The 21726-nt window shown below is 46.4% G+C and overlaps 1 protein-coding gene across 1 annotated transcript; it reads right to left on the bottom strand.

Annotated features, from left to right (window-relative positions):
* Positions 1 to 3150: 3150 nt before the first annotated feature.
* LOC134149601 (linker for activation of T-cells family member 2-like) lies at positions 3151 to 15025 on the bottom strand. The gene is made up of 13 exons (XM_062592841.1): positions 14938 to 15025; positions 14796 to 14835; positions 12988 to 13031; positions 11961 to 12021; positions 11362 to 11405; positions 10518 to 10724; positions 10297 to 10430; positions 9925 to 10124; positions 9681 to 9736; positions 7523 to 7588; positions 6586 to 6654; positions 5617 to 5689; positions 3151 to 3489 (listed from the first exon to the last, which is right to left on the bottom strand). The coding sequence occupies exons 1-13, from the start codon at positions 15023 to 15025 to the stop codon at positions 3480 to 3482; spliced, it is 1092 nt and encodes a 363-aa protein (XP_062448825.1). The 3' UTR covers positions 3151 to 3479.
* Positions 15026 to 21726: the final 6701 nt, after the last annotated feature.

The following is a 21726-nucleotide window of genomic DNA, read 5'->3' as shown; positions in this document are numbered from 1 at the left end:
ATATGATTAATAATTTAGTAGTAAGGGGCTTAAGCTGCTGAGTCCTCTACAGACAAAGCATCAAAGCTTTTCTCCCCAAAAGCTTAAATAATATAATTTTAAAGAGTAGGTTAATTTTCCTTTGGCTGTACATTCCAGCCAGCCTACTCTGCCTTTGCATTCTGGTTTAGTATTTTCACTGTTAAACAGAGAAGGAAGAGGTGTTATAGCAGCAGTTTCATAAAATATCAAACAACATATTAGTAGGACTCATAAGGCTGCACTACTCCTTACCTGCCCTGGATGTTCCTACCTCTGTGTTGTGTAAGTTGCTTTCTTGGTGCCACTGGAAGAGGAAGAAACATGGAGAATCACAGGTTCTACCTGGTTTAAATGGTTTCTTCTTGATTGTATTCAGTAGTTGCTTTTCAGCTCCAGATTGGAGCCGGTTCTCTTCTGCACTACTCCTCCATAGCATTGTATAGGACCCAGTCACCCTCACTATTCCTGAGAAAAGGAATAGCACTTGGTCTGAGAGGCCACCAGCACAGCCTGTTCTACCAAACGATTTCTCACAGTTGCTGTGTGCTCAGAGCTACTGCTTTCCTTCCAGTAGTTAGGTACGGCTCCCCTGCTCCATTTTTGATAGCTGTCTCAGCAGTGCCAAAACTACCTTTCTAAAGCATCTTTTAAACTGAAAACAAGAAGTGCAGTTTGGCTGCCTACCTAATATGAATAAGGAAAAAGAGATGTATGTACCCAAGAGACATGTAATTTCTCATTGAATTATTGCTAGACGACACAGGATCTGGCAGTTTTGGTCTAGCACCAAAAATCCCTGCACAGGACAATCTGTCAGGGAACATATTTATACTTACGTACTCACCAATTGTGAAATAAAAAACCTTAAGGGTTTCAAAACAAGATTATAACAAATTTGATGAAACTTCCTGTAACAGTCCCTGGTTATTTTCCAACACAATGAGATCACTGGCTGAAAAGTGCTTGCAGAGCTTTACAAAGCAGGAAAGGATTTACCCCTCTCCAAAGCTGATTGTTCTGGGGTGCTGAAAAATAGAGTTGCCCAGACTCTCAGCAAAAGAAGGGAATATCATCTATGTCAACAAATAGCTCAGCCTGCTTAGGTTCCACAACTCTCAGTTCAGATTTTGGCAATGGAAGGACCTTGCATCAGGAAGAATTCATTGGTTTAATCCACCTCCCTGCTCAGCGCAGACAGCAATAAATCTTGCATTTTAGTGTTTTGGCTGTACACTTACCTAAAGGCTAGAACTTGTTGGGAGTTTTTTTAGTAGTGATTAACTGTATACGTTACTGTGTGCCAAGGATCTCTTACAGCTGTTAATGTTATCCGAAGCATTTAATGGCTCCCTCCGGTTATGAGATTAAAATAACAAGCAGATATAACATCACTGCACATCACCGAAAATGGAAGTCACCATTTGCCTCCAGTGACTATAGATCTTGAAAAATATACAGTCTGCAGCATTTAACAAAAATTGCGTGCCTCTTCAGGTGTTAAATTAGTCACCAAGAATGAACATTTTGTGGCTCTGTGTGGGCCGTGTGCAGTGTTTCGGTAACAAAGATGTCCTTGTCATTTCCATGCATTTATGCACGCCTGCACGGAGCTAGCACGTGCTGTGGGTGTCACTGTGTCTGCTCCAGGCTCACGGGGAAGCAGACGTTTTCCTCCTCTCCATGGTCAGCATCCCTTGTTTGTGCAAACTTTTTGCACAGCATTGAAACATCACAAAACAAGAATTTGTGACTTTACAAGTGGAACCAGCCGGGGCTAGGGTGAGCAGAAAGCCAGGCTGTTAGCTTACTGCACACATACATCCCTGCAAGATTCCCTCTGTTGTAAGAACCCTGTAGGAGCTAGAAGTGAATCTCCCAAGTCACACATCAAACTTGCTATTTCAAACACAGACACACAGGCAACGGCCACCTGTGTTCTTACCAATTCTGCTAAAAATACAGCCAAAAGTCACTTGTAGCAGGAAGCACCTGACATCCCTTTCTCCCACTCCAGAGCTCACTTGCTCTTACTGCCACATCTCTGCTTGTTCTTGTCAGTAATGGGGATTTGCAGGGTAAGCCATGCCCTTTCTTGAAGCACAGGAGCTTTCTAAAGCAATTTTGAGAAACAAGGCTTTAAAGGAGCTATTTTTTTCCTCTTAGTAGGACCCTACACACTATTCTATATCATTGCTACACAGGCTCCCATTTCAGCCTGCCTCATCCAGTCAAAAAGACACCATGTGCATCATATTAAACTGTAATAAAAAACTGAATTTTCTTTGGAGGCTTTTCACTTTTAATAAATAAGTAGGACAGCAGTGACAAATCTGTGCATCAGGGCTTAAGAGACAAGAGTTAAGTTCCAGGTCTGATGTTCCTACAGCAATTCTGAAAGACTGGTGCAATTTTCGAAGCTGACAGTAACAAATCATACCTTCTCAGTTCTTACAGTGTCTTTGTATTGCTGTAAAACAGATACCAAAGCACAGGGAGAACTGCCGTAGATAAATACTGTGCGTTACTAGCTGTGGATAAAGCAAGGATTTAATCCTCTTTAGTCCTTAGCTTTTGCGAACATTTTGGTGTCTCATTTAGCTCCAAACAAAGCTGTCATAAAACCTCTCCTTGCAGGTTCCAGCTTCGGTAGGAGAGTGTAGGAACTAAATCAGAATCATAATCCTTATGTTTTAATAGCATCTTGCATGACTCGGCCTGACAAATTAAGCAGTTGACCACATTACCGCTCAGTAATTTGGAGATTCATTTCATGCTTGACAGGAGAAAACTTTGCACAGACTAGCCATGCTCTGTCGCGTAGATGTGCAGGGAAATGAGACAGGATAACGAGCTCTTGGTTTGCCCCTGGTAACTGCTGCGTTGATCAGCCAGAATTCGCTGCTGGGCAGAGTGCTTTCTCCGGTTACATGTTCGCAGTTGAAATGTTGCGGGACTTCAAGCAGAGTATTCCTTCCCTTCAGCTGCATCCCTTCTAAATGATCTTGGGCACAATCTGGAGAAAAGATTTCACGGCAGTATCAAAGCCTCCCTTTTATACACATGTTTGCTGGGGATGCTCTTACAGCTTGGCAAAAGACTTCAGATTTTATGCGATGTTCTTGAAATAAGAGGAGGGAGGGGAAAGTAAGTCTGCTGACTTTGAATGCCCACTTTCACCTTAACTCTGCTGCCTGTTACATTTTATTTTTAGTGGTTGGTAGTGAAGTATATTTCCGAAGTGCTATAAAATTTTTAAAATCTAAGCAGATGCCCCAGTCACACTGCCTGATGGTTATCCCTGAGGAGTGCAAAGAGTCTCAAGATGCCAGAAGCCCATTTAAGAATCCATCCTCCCTTGGTGGAGAGCTTCCATGTCAGCCAGTCCTTTGTACTGAAAACTTGTATTGGCATTTGCTTGTTGGATGGGGGTGGGGAGGCTGGTTTACAGCATTACTGTGCTAGCAAAAACTGTAAAGGAGGTATTATATCAGCAAAAAGTGAACTGGCAAATTTAATTTATTTGCAGAGCTTTCATAAGCTGTTTATAGATATTGCCACAATAACACACTGCTAGAATTTACAACTGGAGGTTTTCCCGGGAAATCTGTACCACCAGCACTTCATAGGACAGTTATTCCTCCCTCTTCTACCTGCCCAGCCCCATTTATCGCATTTGGGGGGTACTTTTGTGGTAATCCCATGCTGCTTCGATATTTGCTCTCCAGAAAGTCAGGAGGGCCACTGCAGTAGCATTGCTAAACATGCTGGGCATCTATCGGTTCTGACTGTTGCTCTGTTTTCCCCAAACCTCCAAATGAGGTAGGCACACTCTGTTACAAACAGCAAATAGAGCAGCCCAGAGTGTCCAGCACTGCACAGCCATTATCAGATCAGAAAGCTGAATGACCATGCTGTGACTAACACAGAAGGGTAATCCCCTCATCCTTGAAATTTCTCTGTGGATGAGAAATACATGCAGAACAGCTTAGAAAAGTTACCCTGCGGCATTTTTCTTATTTTCATGGAGTATCTAGCTTCCTCCTCTCCATATATTTAGCTAACAGAATACCTGGCAATTCCATAAACACCTTCCAAAAGGATTCTTCTCTACAACTCTATCTGAAACAATCCATTTTTACAATATTGTTTTCACTTGCTCCAACTAAAGCAGAGAGAGAAACTTAGCAGTGCAGTACTGCTGCGGCAGGGACAACGTTTCTGAGGCTGGTTCCCACTTTCAGCTTGCTCAGGGAGGAGGCATTAGCACCCTGAGCTGTATTTGTTGCCCAGGCAGATGTTCCCCTCCCTGGGCAGGGTATAATCAGCAAGACCATGTGCATGTGGTGTTGGGAAGTGACTTGCATGCCATGAGTGATAGCATATGCTGAAGTCCTTGACCAAAACATACAACCTGCCTCTGTTGCAGCTTCCCATCTAGCAAATTCTCTGCAAGTAAGAGTTAATGCTGCCAGGGACAAAATGCTAAAGTTCAAAGCAAATGCTGAAACATGTAGGCTAGTGTGACTATTCTTTGGATGGCTGTGAGAATTCTTAAATATTTTGCATGGCTTCAGAAAAATCTCATTGGGTGGTGTCTGCTCACCATGGGTGCTCACAGTTTGGCACTTGTAGCAAAAGCAAGAAACACTGGCTGATACTGCCCCAGTAGATTTCACAGCTGGAGTCCTCAGCCAGTCTGGAGCAGGGTGGCAAACACTACACACTAACGAGGATATGGAGACACCACAGATGTATACATCAGCACAGCGGTGAGGTATTTTCCTCTTTTCCTTTCTAACATACATATGTCAGTTTTTTTGATGACTGCTGAGAGCTCGGTAGATGTTTGCTGAGAACTATCCACAAAGACTCCAAGAGCTTCTTCTGAGCTGTAAAGCTGATGCAGAACCTAACGCTGTGCATGGTATATCTGGGGTTGTTTTTTCTTCTGTACTTTACCATATGTTTACAGACATTGCATTTTATCATTCGCTCATTTAGTACCATGAACTCTTTCTGCAGCAAGTTTTATTTTTAACTGCCTGGTATAATTCTGTATCATCAACACCAGGTTACTGCTGAAAACAGGGCAGGATATGCAGTATTATCAGAGCAGCTAGCACTCAGCTGAGCCCAGGGAGTCCCTTAAGGCGCTCTTCCTTTGAGCTGCACAAACCAGAGGAGTCTGGGGGTTCCTGTCTGCAACACGTTGCAGCACGAGGCTCCGTTGGCCACAGAGCTGCCCAAAGCTGCTCTAAAGCACCTTTGAATTCCTGTGTGTTGGAGAAAGGCAGCGCTGGGACGTCAGCTTGGACAAATTTGTCTCCACAGTCTGCACTATGCGGCTTGGCACCAGACAAAGAGGTAGCATGGCAGAGAGCAGGCTGGGGAGTACTTGGGGAACAGACCTGCTTCCTGTACAGCCCCGTGGGCTGCTGAAGACTGTCTGACATGGCTGGTGAGCAATACCCAACAGCAGGGCTGCAAAGCACCACAAGTGCTCTCCTTGCTGTGAGTACCAGTCATTCCTAGCAATACACACAATCTTCCTCCTCACCCCCCCAAGGAAATGCATTAAACGTTTGGTCTCGTTACCTTTGCTTTGACAGAGGTGCAAAGCCTGAATCGGGGTCCGTGTTAACATAATCTGGCTCATCATCCTGGCTTTCTGTATTCAGAGTTGTTAATACAGGAAAGTACTGATCAATAAGTAGGTTGATCTAAATGCACATGCACACCATATGCATACAGTGCATCCCACCAGTATTTTCAGCATTCATTGTCAACATGTTTCTGTGTCTGGGATAAAAAACGCCATATCACAGTGTCAAGATTTCCTTGAAAGCGCTCCAACACGGTCATAACAAACTTGCAAACATTCTGTGAGCAGGTATTTTGGACAGAGTTTTTCAGAGCCAAACACATGAACTTGCATTTAGTCTAGAGAGTACACAGAGAGTGCACAAACAGGATAACAAGAATCAGTTTGCTTAGGCACCTTCCACACCAGACACAGAAAGCTCTTAAATATACACATATGCATTCACCAGCATCTCCCAGGCCAGGCTACCCCTATGCTTCACAGGAAACCCCATGTTAGATTAAACTCTGTTGTTTAAAAGTTATCTTAAGAAATAATACAAATAATCATTTCAGGATATTCACAGTATTGACACTGGTGACACTAAATATTCATGTTGTACATTTCTTTGTCTTAGGGGATTACAGAACAAGGCAGAGTTTGTATCAGAAGTCGTTCAAAATTTAAGAGGATATAAAATACGATAGTGACATTCTTCTGTAGCAGCTTGTGGTCAGATCTTAGGCTTAGCTACTGGGAAGTACCAGAAACACCAGGTCACCATCAGAGCAGATGTCAAAGTTCAGCTGCAAGTGTGTGTAGTAATTTGCACATGACCTTAGATGTCTATCATGGATGACTGAGGAAAAAACACCTCAGGATGGGGGTGATGTCTGCATCATCATGATCTATACTGGTCTAATACAATGGCACTGTACCCATGAGCCCTATCCATAAATAGTAAATAGCTGTTGAGAACATACCTTCCACTTGCTGGAGTTTCCATATATGTATTGCTGCGCTGTTCTCATAGTCTCCTGTGTCATCTGTGACTAAGAAAAGTTTGGACAGAATGATGTGAAACAGCAAATGGACTAAAAATGGGTCTCTGTGAAACCCCCTCCTACCACCTCAGCCAGTGATGGACACATGGCTGAGTTTCCAGCCAGGCACATGGCTATGGCTGTCCAGGCTGCAGCCGTCCTGCTGCAGGTCTCCTGATGCTGCCTCATCTATTTTCCAGTCCTAACCATGTGTCTTGGTTTTTGCAGGCTTGGACAGGGGTCAGAGCGACTCCCGCTACTCTTGCTTCCTCTAATCACACCATACAAAGCAAGTGTACATACAAGAGCAGGTGTAGGGTTTATCAGTGCAGAAAATACTGTGTTAATTCACTGAAGGAAACCAAACTGACTTCCTGTTTTGACAGCAACATCCCAGGACAGAAGTTCAAAGCCCTTAAGCAGAGACTATGGTCCAACGCCATGCTCCAGTGGCTCAATGGCTGCAGCCTTCTCAGGCTGGAAGTGATGAGAAATCTCAGACTGGGGTCTGAAACTACAATAAATCTTCCTATAACACCACTGAAAGAACTAGAGATGCAATGAGGATGCCAAAGCTCCTGGATTGCTCCAGAGACTTCCAAGTCAAAGCTCAGAGATAAACTGACAGCTGACAAGGTGTCACTATGGTGTATTTTCCTATAGAAAGGGGAAATATTCCAGGCCTGTTTTGTTCCAATTGTGCCTCTTCCTGCTCCAGTCACCTGCATACAGGATTTCCCAGCATGGGATTCATGTAAAGAGCTGGGTCTGTCTCTGAAGGAGTCATTTTTCCCTTAACTGAGCAAGTCTTGGTCCATGTCTGGGCTTCTAGACACCTTTGTACAACACACATGAATCATGACAGCAAGACACTTACCTGAATCAGAGCTGTGAGATGTTCCAATGATGACATTTTGATAGGAATAGGAATCCTCCTCTTCTTCTGGCAAAAAGAAGAAAGAAGGAAAAGGATTTAAAGTACAGGTGACATGGAAAGCATCTGCAGGGCTTTGGTATCACCTGTCTATAGAAAAGGGCTATTTACAGTTAGGGTAGGGTTTTCTTTCCTGGTCACTAAGCTAGTGACTGTGGCATTTTCTTGGGCTTATCCTCAGCTTCTGAGAAGAAACTGAGATATGGAGGTGTAAAGACACTTGTCCAAGGTCACATGGGATGTATGGGGCAGAGCAGAGACTTGATCCTGCTGCAGTTGCATGCATGGCGCTTTGTCCACAGTACTCAACCACTCCAGCCAAACCCTGATTCATCACTCAGAGCAAAGCCTCCCACCGCAAGGCCAGGTTCTGGTCCAAGTTAAACCCATGACCACACGATACACACAAAAGAGCTGCTGGCTTTTGAATGGGGCACCTCTGATGACACGGCTCTCCGGCAAATGGCTTCATTGCCCTTCCAGCTCCACTCCGTCCCTGCACCACCCTGTGTTCGCTCAGCTCTGCTCTTCGAACAAACACTCCACCAAAGCAGTGGACACGGCACAGTGCCTGCAGCAACAAGGATGGGGCTCCCAGTGGGCTCTGGCACCACCAGTGCAAGGGCTGCTGGAGCTAGCACTGTCACGCAGAGAGACATCTGCCACACACCAGCAGTGTGCTGCTCCTAAAGACATGAACCTAATAGCATCTGGAGCCAATGTCTCTTTAAAAGAAAAAAAAAAAAAAACAAAAAACAACAACAACAACAAAAAAAACACACACAAAAAAAAAAAACCACACAAGTACCTTGGTATGGTGCTGGTTATTTCAGCTCTCTTGGACAGTTAAACCACATGACTGACTACTAACATGTTGCTACCTCAAAACTTATATCCACAGATGCTGAAAATGTAACCGAAGCTCCAACAGTTGAGGCAGTCACGGCGCTTAAACTAGAAAGGTTTTGCAGATGGGGTAAGCACAGCTGCTGCTGCCGCCCAGCATACTTCCACTTTTGTCCAAAACTGGCTGAGTGCTGGCGGGCAGATGCGCTGGGCTCATGGCCTCGGCTCATGCCAGCAATGGTGCAGAGGGACCGCCAGTGCAGTGTGATGAGGGCTGGCTTCCCAAAAACATGTTGCTCGGGGTGGGGGTGCAAGTCAGCCGAGCACACTGCCCACACCAGTGCCATACCGACCACACACTGACACAACCCTACAGTTACTTCCGCAGCTGCTTCAAAAGCGTTCAGATTGCTAAAGGACACAAAACCATCTTCATTTACTAGTTTCATAAACCGGGAACACGAAGTATTTGAAGGCCTCGTTCGGATGAATATCTCTTGGGAGAGGATGCACCATTTCCTGAGTGTCTGTGCAGGACCCTGCAGGTCTGTAAACCCTTTCCGAACCCCCCTGTGGTGCTAGCCATCATTCCAGCCTGCACCAAACACTTCCACCATGCAGCAACGTGCAGCCTGCTGCCCCAGACTTTCACTGTTAAATAAATAACTAAAATAAAAAAAACACAAGGATACTATCTCACACCACTTTGCTGTAGCTTTAGCAACTCTTTCTGTCACTGTCCTTTCAGCACACTAATGACAGAGCAGGATGTGACTATGTGACAGCGTGTGGGTCTGCACCACAAATCCCTGACTGCTTTTGCACCCATTGCTTTTGCATTGGTGGCCCTGGTGGCTGCGACCTTGAGAAAGGCGCAGATGTCCTGCGCCTGCAGTGGGATTCCCCCACGCAGACCCCAGTGGGTGCCTGTGGCTCTGCTCTTGCTGAGCCCTGAACGCAACCACCACTGGCAGATGGCGCATGCACATTGCCCTGAGATACGTCCTGGCTTTTCCAGGGAGCTTACGTTTCTCTCCCTAGTTTATGATGGCTCTTCACCCCTAATGCCCAGAGACACAGCTACACTCCTTAACTAAAGCACCTTTTGACTCAGGTGTGCTTCAGGTCATGAGGTGACAAAGCACAAATCTAGAAAAGGAAAATGTTACAGGCACCCCAGAGTCCGCAGGAGAGCCTGACCGGCCAGGGCTGGCTGCTGCAGGAGATGCCAGGCTTGCCTGCATCGTGACCTTACCATTCGGTGGCGTGAGGAACTTCACGCAGTTGTAGTAATCAAAGGATATTGGGTCACTGCAAAAAGAAATGTTTCCATTAGCTCCGTCTGCCCAAGGGCCGCCGCGGGCCAAACAGCACGCCCCGCTCACAGCTGCGATGCCCGTGTCTCAACTCTGCTTGCCCCATTCCAGGGGCATGTGGCAGCCACTCTCTGCCCCTCTAGTTGTCTTCAGTGTGCAGGGGCTGGAGGTTGAGAGACTTACACGTAGGCAGCATCCTCTTGTAGGCAGTCTTCTGCAAGGACAAACAGTCTGTCATTAGGACATGGTACCATGCCTAACTTCAAGCCCCAGGCACCAAACACCACAGCTGTGGTGGCAGCAGAGGTCCCCAGCAGCCCAAGATCTCCGACAGAGTCCCAAAGCCTGTCCACAGGCAGAGCTGAGTGGTTTTGCTGGTGAGGCTGGGCACAGGAGTTGCACGTGATGGGGGCAGGCAGCAGCTCCCAGCATTGTCACCGGCCTGGAGAAAACCCAGACTCACTGCTTCCCGCAGACAGCTCCTGACCACTGATACAGAGACGAGGAACATCCTTCCCTGGTTTGGGAAAGACAAGCACGGCCTGGCATCCCCACCTGGCCAGGCATGACCTCTCCAGTGATCCCAAACGGACTAAAACGAAACGCTCCACCTGCGCTCAGTGGCAGGAGCAAAGTGTTCAGCCGCACTGGATCCATGCGCCACAGCAAATCCCCAGGGTCTTCCTCCCCTGGGGCAGGAGCTGAGCGCCCACAAGGAATGCTCTCCTGCACGCACCTTCTTGGTAACACCAGCCATGCACAGATGTGGGATTTACGGGGTAGCACCAGACCCTCCATGATGTGCTCCCTGCCAGGTGTTCCCTTACAGCCAGCCCCACTCCCTGCCTGTGCAAGAGCAACTTCTCCTGGTTTCAGCAGCAGCAGTTCCTTCCAGCACTTCGGCCCCTGAACACTCATCCCCGTCGTGCGGTTGCAGCATTTACCTTTCAGGAAGTTCTGGTACCTGGATTCAGCCCTGTGCCCTGGAAGAAAACATAGGTTTATATTACAGAAGCCCTGGGACAAGCTAGATGATGGAGCCACCAAACGTTTTGACTTTAGTCGCTCTTCCTCTGTGCAGCTCTTCACCTCCATGGGACTGCCCAAGCTACCACGCACACAGAGCAGCGGGCTGCTGGTGCGGCCAAGCACTTGCTGTCTAACTCCCATGCGGCAGAGCTGCGGGCCATGCAGGCCGTGGCCACCCCAGCATGGACCACAAGTGAGCCACCCCCATGCACACACCTCAGGGCTGGGGGACAGCCACTGAGTTTTAAAGTCAAATCATGGCTAGTTCTTATCAGCTGCCCCTGGATAGACCAGCCACAAGTATAATGGGCAGGTACTAATAACAGGAATTAACTTTCTCATTGCCCAGCTTGTTTCCAAGATTACCTCTCACCATGCCCTGCCCAAGGCCTGGGTGCTGGCAGCAAACAAACATCCCTTGGAGGCTCCGTTTTTTGAAGCTGCTGGGAGCTTCCAGCCATCACTAAAATCATATAAATGAGCAGAGATTTGCAATGTTCCCATTTCTGAATTTTGCATCAACTACTTCCCCCACTCCAGTGTAGACTGACAGAGCTTTAAATAGACGACCATCTTGGTAGAAATACTTACCACTTCCAATACGACACGCGGTATTGAGTTCCTCATTGTTTTTCCTGAAAGAGAGAAAGCCACTGCTGTGCATCTGCTCATGGCTTGGACTCAGAGCAAAAGGAAGCTAAAAGCCTAGGTCTGATCAAACTGTCTCAGATATTACAAATTATAGCAATGACTAAGCAAGGAGGATGTTCAATGAAACTCCCTGAGAGTTTTTAACACACCAATCAGTGGAATCTGAAGAGTTTCGTATAAAACCCCAGTATGGGAATAACTTTGCCTGGATATTGCAGCAGGGGAAGAATGAGATTTCTCATGTTAAACTGGTTATAAGCAAAGACCACCAGTTCCTTTTTCATTATGTGCATGTTCTGTATAGTGACAGCTCATTTCTTTGCTTCTGATTTAAATAGTTACTAGTAGAATTCAGTTAGACTGAAGAAAAGTCAGAAAAAGACTAAAACCACTATGGACTGGCCATAAATTCAGTATAGCCCAAGCCAGATCTATAGGATACAGAACCCAATCCCAAATCCTGAACATACCCATATTTTGGGTAAACTTCATCCAGCCTTGGCTTGATAGCTAGGTTTTGTTTCACTTTTTTTACCTACCTTGTCACTGGTAAGTTTTCTGCTTCCTTAATTTGTTCTAGCCTTCTCGTTGTAGCTAGCACTAAGAACAAAACCAGATGTTAGGATTACGGCAGCAGCAGATGTTTTAAAATGAACACTGAGCATCAAACCTACATGATTTTCAAGTATTGGCAAGCATTTATCTAGGGTATACTGAAATAGCTTCCAAATAAATCCTCAAAAGCATACAATGGGCCAAGACCGGAAACAAACAAACAAAAAAGACTGGGTCTATAATGCCAGCAGAGCTAACAAATACACATCAGCGGAAGCTATAGTCTTAATCGCTATCTTGTTTCCTAATCTGCCCCAACCCTGCTTCATTTGGTGGCCTCTTCTACACTTCAACACCCTTCCCTTACAATTGCAGATGCACTACTAGCGCGTGAACTTTGGTTGCAGCCACCGTCCCTCCGTGGAACTGGAGCAAAGCCTTGCTGGTGCGCACAGGGCTCAGCCCCACCAGGCTCCACTGCGGTGGCAGCAGCCTCGCACGGCTGCTTTGCGGTAGCCAGACTGGAGATGGTGACATTTGCTACCTGCCCTGTTAGCAGCTTGCTTCAGGATGAAAAAAATTAGAGGTCAGCATGTAAGCAAATTTGTGGCAGGAAGCAGCAGGAGGGCAACAATAAATGAGTCACACTTATCAATTCAGGTTCATCCCACCCTGCCGTTTTTCACAGGGGGAGCAGAGGATTTTGAACAGCCGAAGTTAATAAGCTATTGTGTTCCAGTGACACTGGTTTGGTGATTTACTTTCAATGTGAAGATAACTTCTTTGGCATAAGGAATTCACATCCCTACAAGCATCTAAGGCTGCTTTGAAAACTTGTCTTGTGTTGTTGGGCAGTCTGGTTTTGAGGTCATCTTTTTATTTTTAGAGCAATGTTTGCCGTTCTGTGCACTGCAGGCTTCTGACGTAGAAAGAGAGGCACGTCGGCATGCCACAGCCTGCCAAGGGGCCCTTGGCCGCATGCCTCAAGGGGCACGCAACCAGCATACTCACTAGAACGGGACCGAATCACCTCAAAGCTCTGCTGGTTCTCGAGCCTGGAAAACAAACAAATCAATAAATGTGCAAACAAACCTAAAAAAAAAAAAAAAAAAAAAAAAAAAAGGAACAAGACCAGCTGGATTTAGGGGCATATGATAAGGAAAATAGATACAAGAGACTTCCCCCTTTGGCAAGCAGATGGAAGCACAGCACTGAGCTGAGCTTAGTGAAATACTGAGCTTATACTGCTTAGTGTATTGCACAAGGTCCTGAACAAACTGGCAGCAGCTTCCCTGCTGTTTTCCTTGCTAAATTGCTCGAGGTGATGCATACAGGTCTCCTTTGAAGTCTCACTTTGGCCTCCTCTTCTGCCCTTTAATGTAAGGATCGTTGGCAGTGCAGCCTACATCAGCTAAGGGAGGACTGGGGGTGAGGAAAACATCATTTGTGAGGATTAATTCCTACTCTGGTGCTTTATGTGCCAATTAAGCTGTATTCAAATTATTAAAGGGCCCACAAACTGGTGGCTCACTTCCAAAAGTACCAAAAGCAAATCCACAGGGCCCAGAAGTAAGTTCAAGTACCTCCCAAACTTGGAGTGTAACTTGGAACGCCAGCATCCCATCTTCACCCAAAACGAAAAACAGGCATTAACCCGTGAAATGGCTTCCAAACCTATAGCCTCACCTCAGCTGTTACCCATTCTGCTCCCAGGATCCCTTAATATTAACCAGAAATAACACAGCCAATACTCCCCTTGGCTCTTTAGGTATCACACAAGAGCTGCTCTCCAGAGCACAACAAGATTCAGCTCCTGTTTGACTGCGGATGGGTATAAGCATTTGTTACATCTAATTTGGGGGCCTTGGAAGCATCTCTGCTCTTTTTCCCCCTTTATTCTGATCACTGCTCTTTCTCAGGCTGATGCTGACGGCAAGGTGAGGTGTCAGTCAAAAGACATAGCTACAAAGCCTGCAAACGCAGAGTTAAACCACTTTTCTTGCAAAAAGCCAAAACTAAAACAAAAGTTATCTAGGGAAAGAGCAGTATCACGAGCCTGAAGCCAAATGACCTAATCTAGACATCAACTTTGACAAGTCGAGTCGTTCTGGTATTAGCCCACAGGGGGACGGAGCATGGGCTGGCTTTTCCACCAGCGTGCAGGAGACCACCGCTGCCGAGCGGGGCCGAAGCAAGCGCCACCGGGCCCTCTGCAGAGCCCTTCTGCACCACGTTTGCTCCACTGCCAAAGGGTAAAAGCTTTTTTTTTTTTTTTTTTTCTTCATATCGTATTAGCTGCGGTTTGTCTGTTACTGAAGGAAATCAGGGGGCTGCACGTTGTATGGTGGTGTTTCCTTCGCCGCCTGTGCGGCAGGCTTGGCGGTTGACTCCGGCGCATGTTCTAACTCGCACCACTCAAATGCAGGATCTCGTTCGCGAAGTTACGAGTCTCTCTGCCTTACCTTGGTATGCGATGGCACAAGATAAGAGTTTGCCCTTCCTCTTTTCCCGAGCTTTTTCAGCCTAGTTAGTGACTCACAGGCCTCAGTTTCAATCTCCTTTTAGATTACGCTTTTTAAAGGCATTACTGCTGCAGCAGAGTCACTGGTCTAGTCTACGTCTAGGGTGCGCTTTGCTTCACGCCCGCAGCATGAGACGTGGGGATTTTTAATATTTTATATTTTTAAAAGCCCTCCAGAGGGCTGCTGCCCGTGTCGCCTGGCAGACGGCAGGAGCGCGGGGACCCGAGAGCGGCCTTCGCCCGCCCGCGGCGGCCGCGGCCTCGGCTCGGAGGAGCACGGCTGCGAAACACCGCTTACCGCCTGCTCCGTTCGCTCTGCTTCTTCTCTCGCTTACTCGCTGAAAGAAAATTAGAAAAAAAAAGATAAAAGCTCTTAGAAGAGGGTGATTCAGGAGTTAAAGAGGGACAGAGCAGCACTGGGAAGCCGGACGCAGCCTTACCGGAGAGCTGGCACCTCACGCAGACGCCCACAGCGGCCCCCAGCAGCATGAGCCAGGCGGCCGCCCACAGCAGCTCCGCCTGCGCCATGGCCCGCCGGCGTCCAGCCTGGAACACGGCCGCCGAGAGGGAGACCCTGAGCCGAGCCGGCAGCCGGGCGGTCGCCGCCGTCCCCGCCGCCGCGGCCTGCGCCTCCCCCGCCGCCAGCCGCGGCCGCAACGTCGCTTCTGCCCGGCGCGGCGGCGGCCGCCCCGTGGCCTCTCCTCGCGGAGCCGAGGGCGGCGCGGACGCGGCCCCGCGAGGTTCAGCACCGGCCTGCTCCAGAGGAGCCCTCAACGCCGCCCCAAAGCGGCTCGAAGGCCAGGACGGCGCCGGTGGGGGCCCAAGCGCCCGCCCGCGCCGCCGCCGCCGCCCGGCTTTCTGCGGGAAGCTTGGCCGAAACCCTGCGTTTTCTCACCCGGTTTTAACTCGGCCGCTCCAGACGGTCTGGAGGCCACGAACTACGGATCCTCTCCGAAGGGTCTGCAAAACCTCCTCCCACGAGACGTGGAGTTTTTCGCCGCTGCAGTACCGAAACCCCCTCGGGAAGGGGCCGGCTCGCTGCCGCTCCGAGGAGTCCCCTTGGATGGCCGCTAGCGCCACGCGTACCTCCCTAAGGCAAAAGCAGCTTTCATCCCCCAAATACAGCCCGTGCTGTTCATAAACATCTTTTTTTTTTCTTTTCCCTTTTTTTATATTTTACTTTTTGTGTGTGTGTGTGTGTTTTTTTTTTACTTTTCTTTTTTCCTTCTCTTTGCAGCGGCCGCGGTTTCTCCTCGCGCGAGGAAGCCGCTGCCAGCGACGGCTCAGGCGTTTCCCGGCGGGCGAGCCCGGCCCCGTAAGCGGCCGTAGGCTGGATAAAGCAGATGTACCTCTGGCGTGAAAGCACCCGTGGTGGGGGGAAGCCTGCCTTCGCCAAGGGGGTATTTCTCCAAACACGGGGTGGGTTTATTTTTTTTTCATGCCTTCAGATATTTTTAAAAAGCCAAAGGAAAAATTATTATTATTATTTTTTTTAATGGGAAGAACTAGAGAATTTGCAGGGATCATCCAGGCTAGATGTGCTAGGTCCTTCCATCCAGGCTGCTGTCGTGGAAAGTCTCTAGTTCTAATTTAAGGGTTTATCTGACAGTTTATCCAGATAGTCCCCCAGTAAAAGGGGGCACTGTAAAAGTCAAGGGAATGGAGCGGCAGTTTTACGAGTGGAGACAGAAAGGTCTCAGGTTTTCCAGTCTCCTGAAGTGGAGAGTGAGTGTACTTTAATGTGCTTTATCCCTGTATCAGAGGGAAATACCAAAGCCACAAGAGCTATTTAAATTTAAAAGGACACACTAGCATAAAAAAAGAGTGGGTATGAACTGAATATTGATATGCATAGGCTAGAAATAAGATTTCTAATCACCACAAGGGTGGAAGTTCTGGAATAGCTTTCCGACAGCAGAAAAAGGGGCAAAAAGCTTTAAAAACAAACTTTAAGAAGTACTTAAAATTATGCTTAAGATTTACTTATTTTTTTTGCTGAAAATCTGAAAGGATGAGGAATGTGTTGGTGTGGCCATCTGTGATAGTGGCTATTTTTCCCCATAAGATCGTTTCTAGTGAAGTCATTCTAAGGAAGTCTTGCAGATGTCAAGCCTGCCCTGCAAGTTTACACTGTCAGAGAAAAACTGAAATTGCTATTTTAGGTCAGGTGTTAAACCTATTAATAAAAATGTCCAAGAGGCAAATATAAAACCATCTTCCCTGCTCCCCTTCAGAAAGCCATTTTCATGGTCTGCACTCATTTGCAATAAATTAAGAGTAATTCAGACTGATTGGATGAGTCACTGGAATTAAATATAATGGGGAGAGTTTATTAAAAACTTGCTGTATGAAGTTTAGTGCAGGGACTTACTGAACTGATGCAATATTCAGCTGGACTCAATGTCTCTAAAATTTCTAAGAAAAGAAACACTACTTTAGATCTGCACAATGTTGACAAGCAAAATCAATTTAGAAACTAAAGTATCAGAGCAAAGGAAGCTCCCGTGGTTGGAACCACTTCAATGACTAGTTTTGAACCTTCAGAAAGGCTCCTTTCCAGAGGTCTGCACGTCCCTTTTCCTACCACATCTTACGCTGGTGTAAATTTTCATAGGAAAACTGTAATAGTATAAATAAATCTGTTCTTACACAGATATTCAAGTAGAGTATGCTCTCTCTTCTCCCAGGAGAGCAGTAGATGCATTTCAGCAGCACACAGCACAAGAGAGAAAACTGGAATTTATAAATCAAAGCTTTTGCAAAGATACCAATTTGTAAAGTGCTTCAAAAACCTAGCTGGAGAATACAATGCAAAATCCTAATCATAATATGCATGTCAATATGAGGAAATAATCCATGGAAATATCTTGTAATTGTCCTTAACTTCCCTTGTTTCAGGCAGTATCAAAGCTGTGCAGCGTACTGTTGCAGAGTCCGGGGCAAGCTCCAGATTAGGAATTGTAGATATAGACAATGCATACATATATAAACGTCATATTCAGTCCACGGCAATGAAAATGAACCAAAATCACACAAGATTATTTTGTGATTATCGCCAGTTTTGCTAGAGTTTCTACCTCACAGCCCATGTTATACTGGATGTTGAGCAAAGGGAAAAGGGATGCAGAGGCAACACATCTTTTTCTATCTAGGATTAGTAATTTTAAGTACTCATGTGCAGTAGAGTAGATGCATTCATACACAGGATGCTGATCAGCCCTGAAACTCGGGGGAAACCAGGCAGGTGCAAGCAGAAATTTGCTCTCTCTTAGGACTGGGCCTTGGAGAGGGAAATGCAGTGGCTGCAGTGCTCCCAGAAGCTGTAGCTGTGCGGGAGCCAGAAGCAGGGAAGACCAGCTTCGAGGTGAGGGCAGCTGCTCACAGCTTGCCTGTTGTGCAGGGACCCCAGAACTTCCGGAATCTTTTAGGGGATATAAATGTAGGGAAAAAAAACAAAAACAGAAAAAAACCTAATACCATATGCCATGCTCTAATCAGCAGGTTGAGTAGGGAGATGTAAAACAAAGTCATTAGAAGTGCAATCTAGATTACAGTGGACAGACCTTCATCTCAGGTTCCAAATGGGTATAAAATGCTGCAGAGAAGGTATATCTGGTTCATTTTCATACCTTGGAGCTTGGCAGGTGAAGGTCTTCATCCCCAGCAGTAGCAAGGAGAAGTACCATCTATCTGCATTGTTTTGCGGAAGGATTTTGCAGGGATGACCAAGAGCCCTCTTCCAAAGGATTGCTGAGCTCCAGCCTAGTTTCTCAAAGCCCAGCGAAATCAGTGGGCTGACCTGCCTGCCACCCAAAGACGCGTGGTGACCTGGTCCCCCCAGGCACTTTCCTCTCCTCATCCTCTCTGGTACCCCTCTTACCTGCAACATCAGCCACTTTAGCCCAGCTGCCCCATCTCCTCGCTCAGCTCACGGCCACAGCCACCAACACTGGAGCCTGTTCCTCCTGGGGATCGTAAACCAGTTTCTGGTTTCCTGTCATCATCTGAATCACCGACCCCAGCATCCGCCGCTCGCCTGGTCAGCCCCTTGCTGGCTGACGAGGGGCTGGCCAGCAGCGCTGACACCAGCATGCCCCAGCAGCTTCCTGCAGCAGCGTTGCACTTTATCTGCCAGGGAGAGGAAGAGATGGCGACCACAGGGAAGGCTGCCCAGCGCCACAGCCTGTCCCCAGGCAGCCCCAGAGATTTGAGATCTGGCTCACATCTCTGCAAAGATCAATGCCAACAACAACTTTCCTTTTAACAAAAAGCCTCAGCAGGAATTAACTTTGCACTAAATGTTATTTGCTGGGAGCAGCAGATGCTGCCTGAAACACTTCAGAGCAGATAAAGCAGAAAGGAAGCACTTGCTTTGTTTCTACAGAGAGGAAGAGAAAGGCTCAAAAGCACAGCCACCAGCCTGAGGTCACCACTGCTAAGAGCAGAGCCTGGAGCTGAACCAAGATCCATTACTTTCTGAAGCAGAAAGCACGAAACCATTGCCTATGCTTCAGCATTGATTTTTTTGCAGATACCAGACAATTTCACCGTGCTCCTAAAAAGTGGATCGTGGATTTTCTTTTGCGTTTGAATAGAATAGCAAGGCTTTAGGAATAATGGCAGATTCATTTACTGGCTTAAAGCCCTGATGTGGCACATGGGGGCTGTATCCTGCTCTAGGAATAGAAAACGTCTGCACGTGCATACAACAGTCCCAGGTATTTATAGCTATCAGAGCGGAAGGGACAGCTACACATTTCAGAACTGCAGAGAAAGACATTTTATGCTATTGCTCATTAAGCAAGGAAGGGTCCACAACACCTCTCTTGCATACAGCCACGTAAATTATTCAGTAAAGGGAACAGTGCTTTGTTATTTTTAATAAAGTTGGTGCACTCTCGAGTTGTCACATCCAGTCAGCTGCATCCATCTCTCATCAGGTAGATGGCATTTTTCCTACCCTAAAAAGATTTATAAAAAAGAAAACTATTTCCAGCATTTGCAACTGGGAACGTTGCTATCAAACTTTCAGAGGAAACATCACTCTTTAGAGAATTAACCGATGTTTGCACATATGCAAATATATTTAAACATTACCTATTCCAACTCTAACCTGAGGATCAAAGATAATTGCTTTCATGCTCCTTCCAGGATGGTTCTCACACAACATCCAGGTGCAGAGGACTATCCTGAAATAAGCACATATTTTCTGCATCAAAGCCTGTAAGAGCAAGGCCCAGCTTCGAATTTGCTTATGTTGTTCACAGTCGGTCTTTGCAAGGGATGCTATGTAATCTGAAATGCATTTCTGACTGCTAATACAGCTGTTGGAGTACTGGCATACCTAGCAGAGGTCTTAGCTACAAAGCACTTTGTTAGGTGTTTACTAGTAGTTTTTTTTTTTTAATCTATTTTAACATAAGCTGGTGATAGAAGATTTGCCAAAGGTATTTTAGAGCAGAACTGTTGCTCTGAACACATTGGAGATAATTACAGTTTGTCTTTTTTGTTTCAGAAAAAAAAAATCTATTATTTTATTAGGGACAGTCAATGGTAAAAAACTACCATTTACACGCATAGAGCTTCTCTGATTTGTCTTACAGCTCCACAGATGACTCATTGCCTCGATATAGGAGTTACCACCATTGGCAACAGTTTTAGCAAATACACCTTGTGTTAGTCACCTAATCGCTCCCCGAGCGCAACGCGTGCGACAGTCCCACGTCTCAAGAATAAGTAAAAACTGTTACCGTGCCCAAACGGTGGCAAAGCAGAGTCACCCAGAGGATGACGCAGCAGCTGTCTGGTAGAGCAACGTCCTTCAAGGCATCATTCCCTTTGAAAGGTGACCACCTTGGTTTCTAACTTTGATCAGAACATAACTACTGTGGTAATACAGACAATTGTATAGACACCATCATATCATTATGTTGTAGCATTATTATATTTCTCATAAGAAAGGCTTGATTTATCTGTTCAGTGTCCCAAGGGTCAGAACATAGTCCCTACTCCAAGCAGGTACTAACACAACCAAAATTCTGCTTTTCGTGAGGCAAGAGCGGGCTTCCTCCCTAGTTGAAGCGCAGACACTAACAGTTCAGCATCACGTTCAGCTTGCACACCAGACTCTACGCTGTATCTATCCTCTCTCTCCTGTAATCCCTGTGCTTCATCTAGGCTTGCTGCCAGAAACCATTTCTGATCTGATAAAAAGTCAGATGCTGAAGTATCATGGGTTTTTTTTGTCCTTTCTACTGCAGTAAATTACATAAAAAGCCTCATCACAATTCTATCTTTCCTCATCCTTTTTGAAAGCTTACCATTTCAGCCTTTTTTACTGAGCAAACACAGAACACTTGCTCCTTTAGTTGTTTTAGCAGTTAACTGGACTTTTTCTTTCTCCTCTATTTCCTTGTGACACATAGCCAACCAAGGGCAGAAAGCCAGCTCCTCCCTCCCTGGTCTGCATCCTTTCAGATAAAGGCTGGGTCTGATCAAAGATCAGCTGCATTCACTTAAAGCAGATGTTATAACTAACACTGATCACAAATTCTCGGTGAAACCATGATTAGAAAACAAGGGACTATTGAAATCTGACCTATCTACAGCAAAACACCCTGTGTGGGAAGTTTTGAGAAAAGGTTTCTGAGCTCCAAAGGGCTCTTTCTCCTAGAGCCGATAAACTAGGCGAGTGAAGCATCACCTGCTTTGTGAGACACCAGCACTGCTGGCGTAAGCTTTGGGACTAGAATAAACACGTGCCTCATCCCAGCTACTTAAGTTTTGCCAAATATCTGTGAAAGCTTTAACAAAAGCATTGCTTTAGAAGAAATTTTTTGACAGACTTAAGTAGTCCACGTGTATATCTGTAAAGGACAAGCACCGGCTCTCCTCTTAGGCAGAGCGGCGTGAGCATTCGCCCAGCAGGAGAGGAAGTGCCACCTCCTTCCCTGCCCGAGCTGCACGGCCTGCTGCAAATCTCATCTCATCGTGCTGAAACTGAAAGCTACTACGTTACAGCTGAAGATACATTATGCTACCACCCAGTGGAAAGAAAGCTCACAGCTAATACTACTCCTAGGTGCTTTGCAAAAATTGGCCAAGTAAGATTTACAAAGACTAATCCTAGTACCTCCCTATAATACCTGTAATACCCTCTCCCCATTCTTATCCTTCTTAGTTCATCCTTGTTGGCAAAGTAATTCTTAAATTTATTTAACACAAAAAAC

This window comes from Rhea pennata, chromosome 20 (genome assembly GCF_028389875.1).
Source record: "Rhea pennata isolate bPtePen1 chromosome 20, bPtePen1.pri, whole genome shotgun sequence".
NCBI classification, from domain to species: domain Eukaryota; kingdom Metazoa; phylum Chordata; class Aves; order Rheiformes; family Rheidae; genus Rhea; species Rhea pennata.
Note: the sequence above shows the minus strand (reverse complement) of the source record. Positions and strands in the feature narration are given on the sequence as shown.

Bases quoted from the DNA above. Each gene is read 5' to 3' on its own strand.
- LOC134149601 (XM_062592841.1), bottom strand. From the start codon at position 15,025: ATGGCGCAGGCGGAGCTGCTGTGGGCGGCCGCCTGGCTCATGCTGCTG. The intron at 10,431-10,517 runs GTAAATCCCACA...CTCCTGCCCCAG, and splicing joins GGAGGGTCTGGTGCTACCCC to GGGAGGAAGACCCTGGGGAT. The intron at 10,125-10,296 runs GTGGGGATGCCA...TCCTGTGCCCAG, and splicing joins GAGAGGTCATGCCTGGCCAG to CCTCACCAGCAAAACCACTC.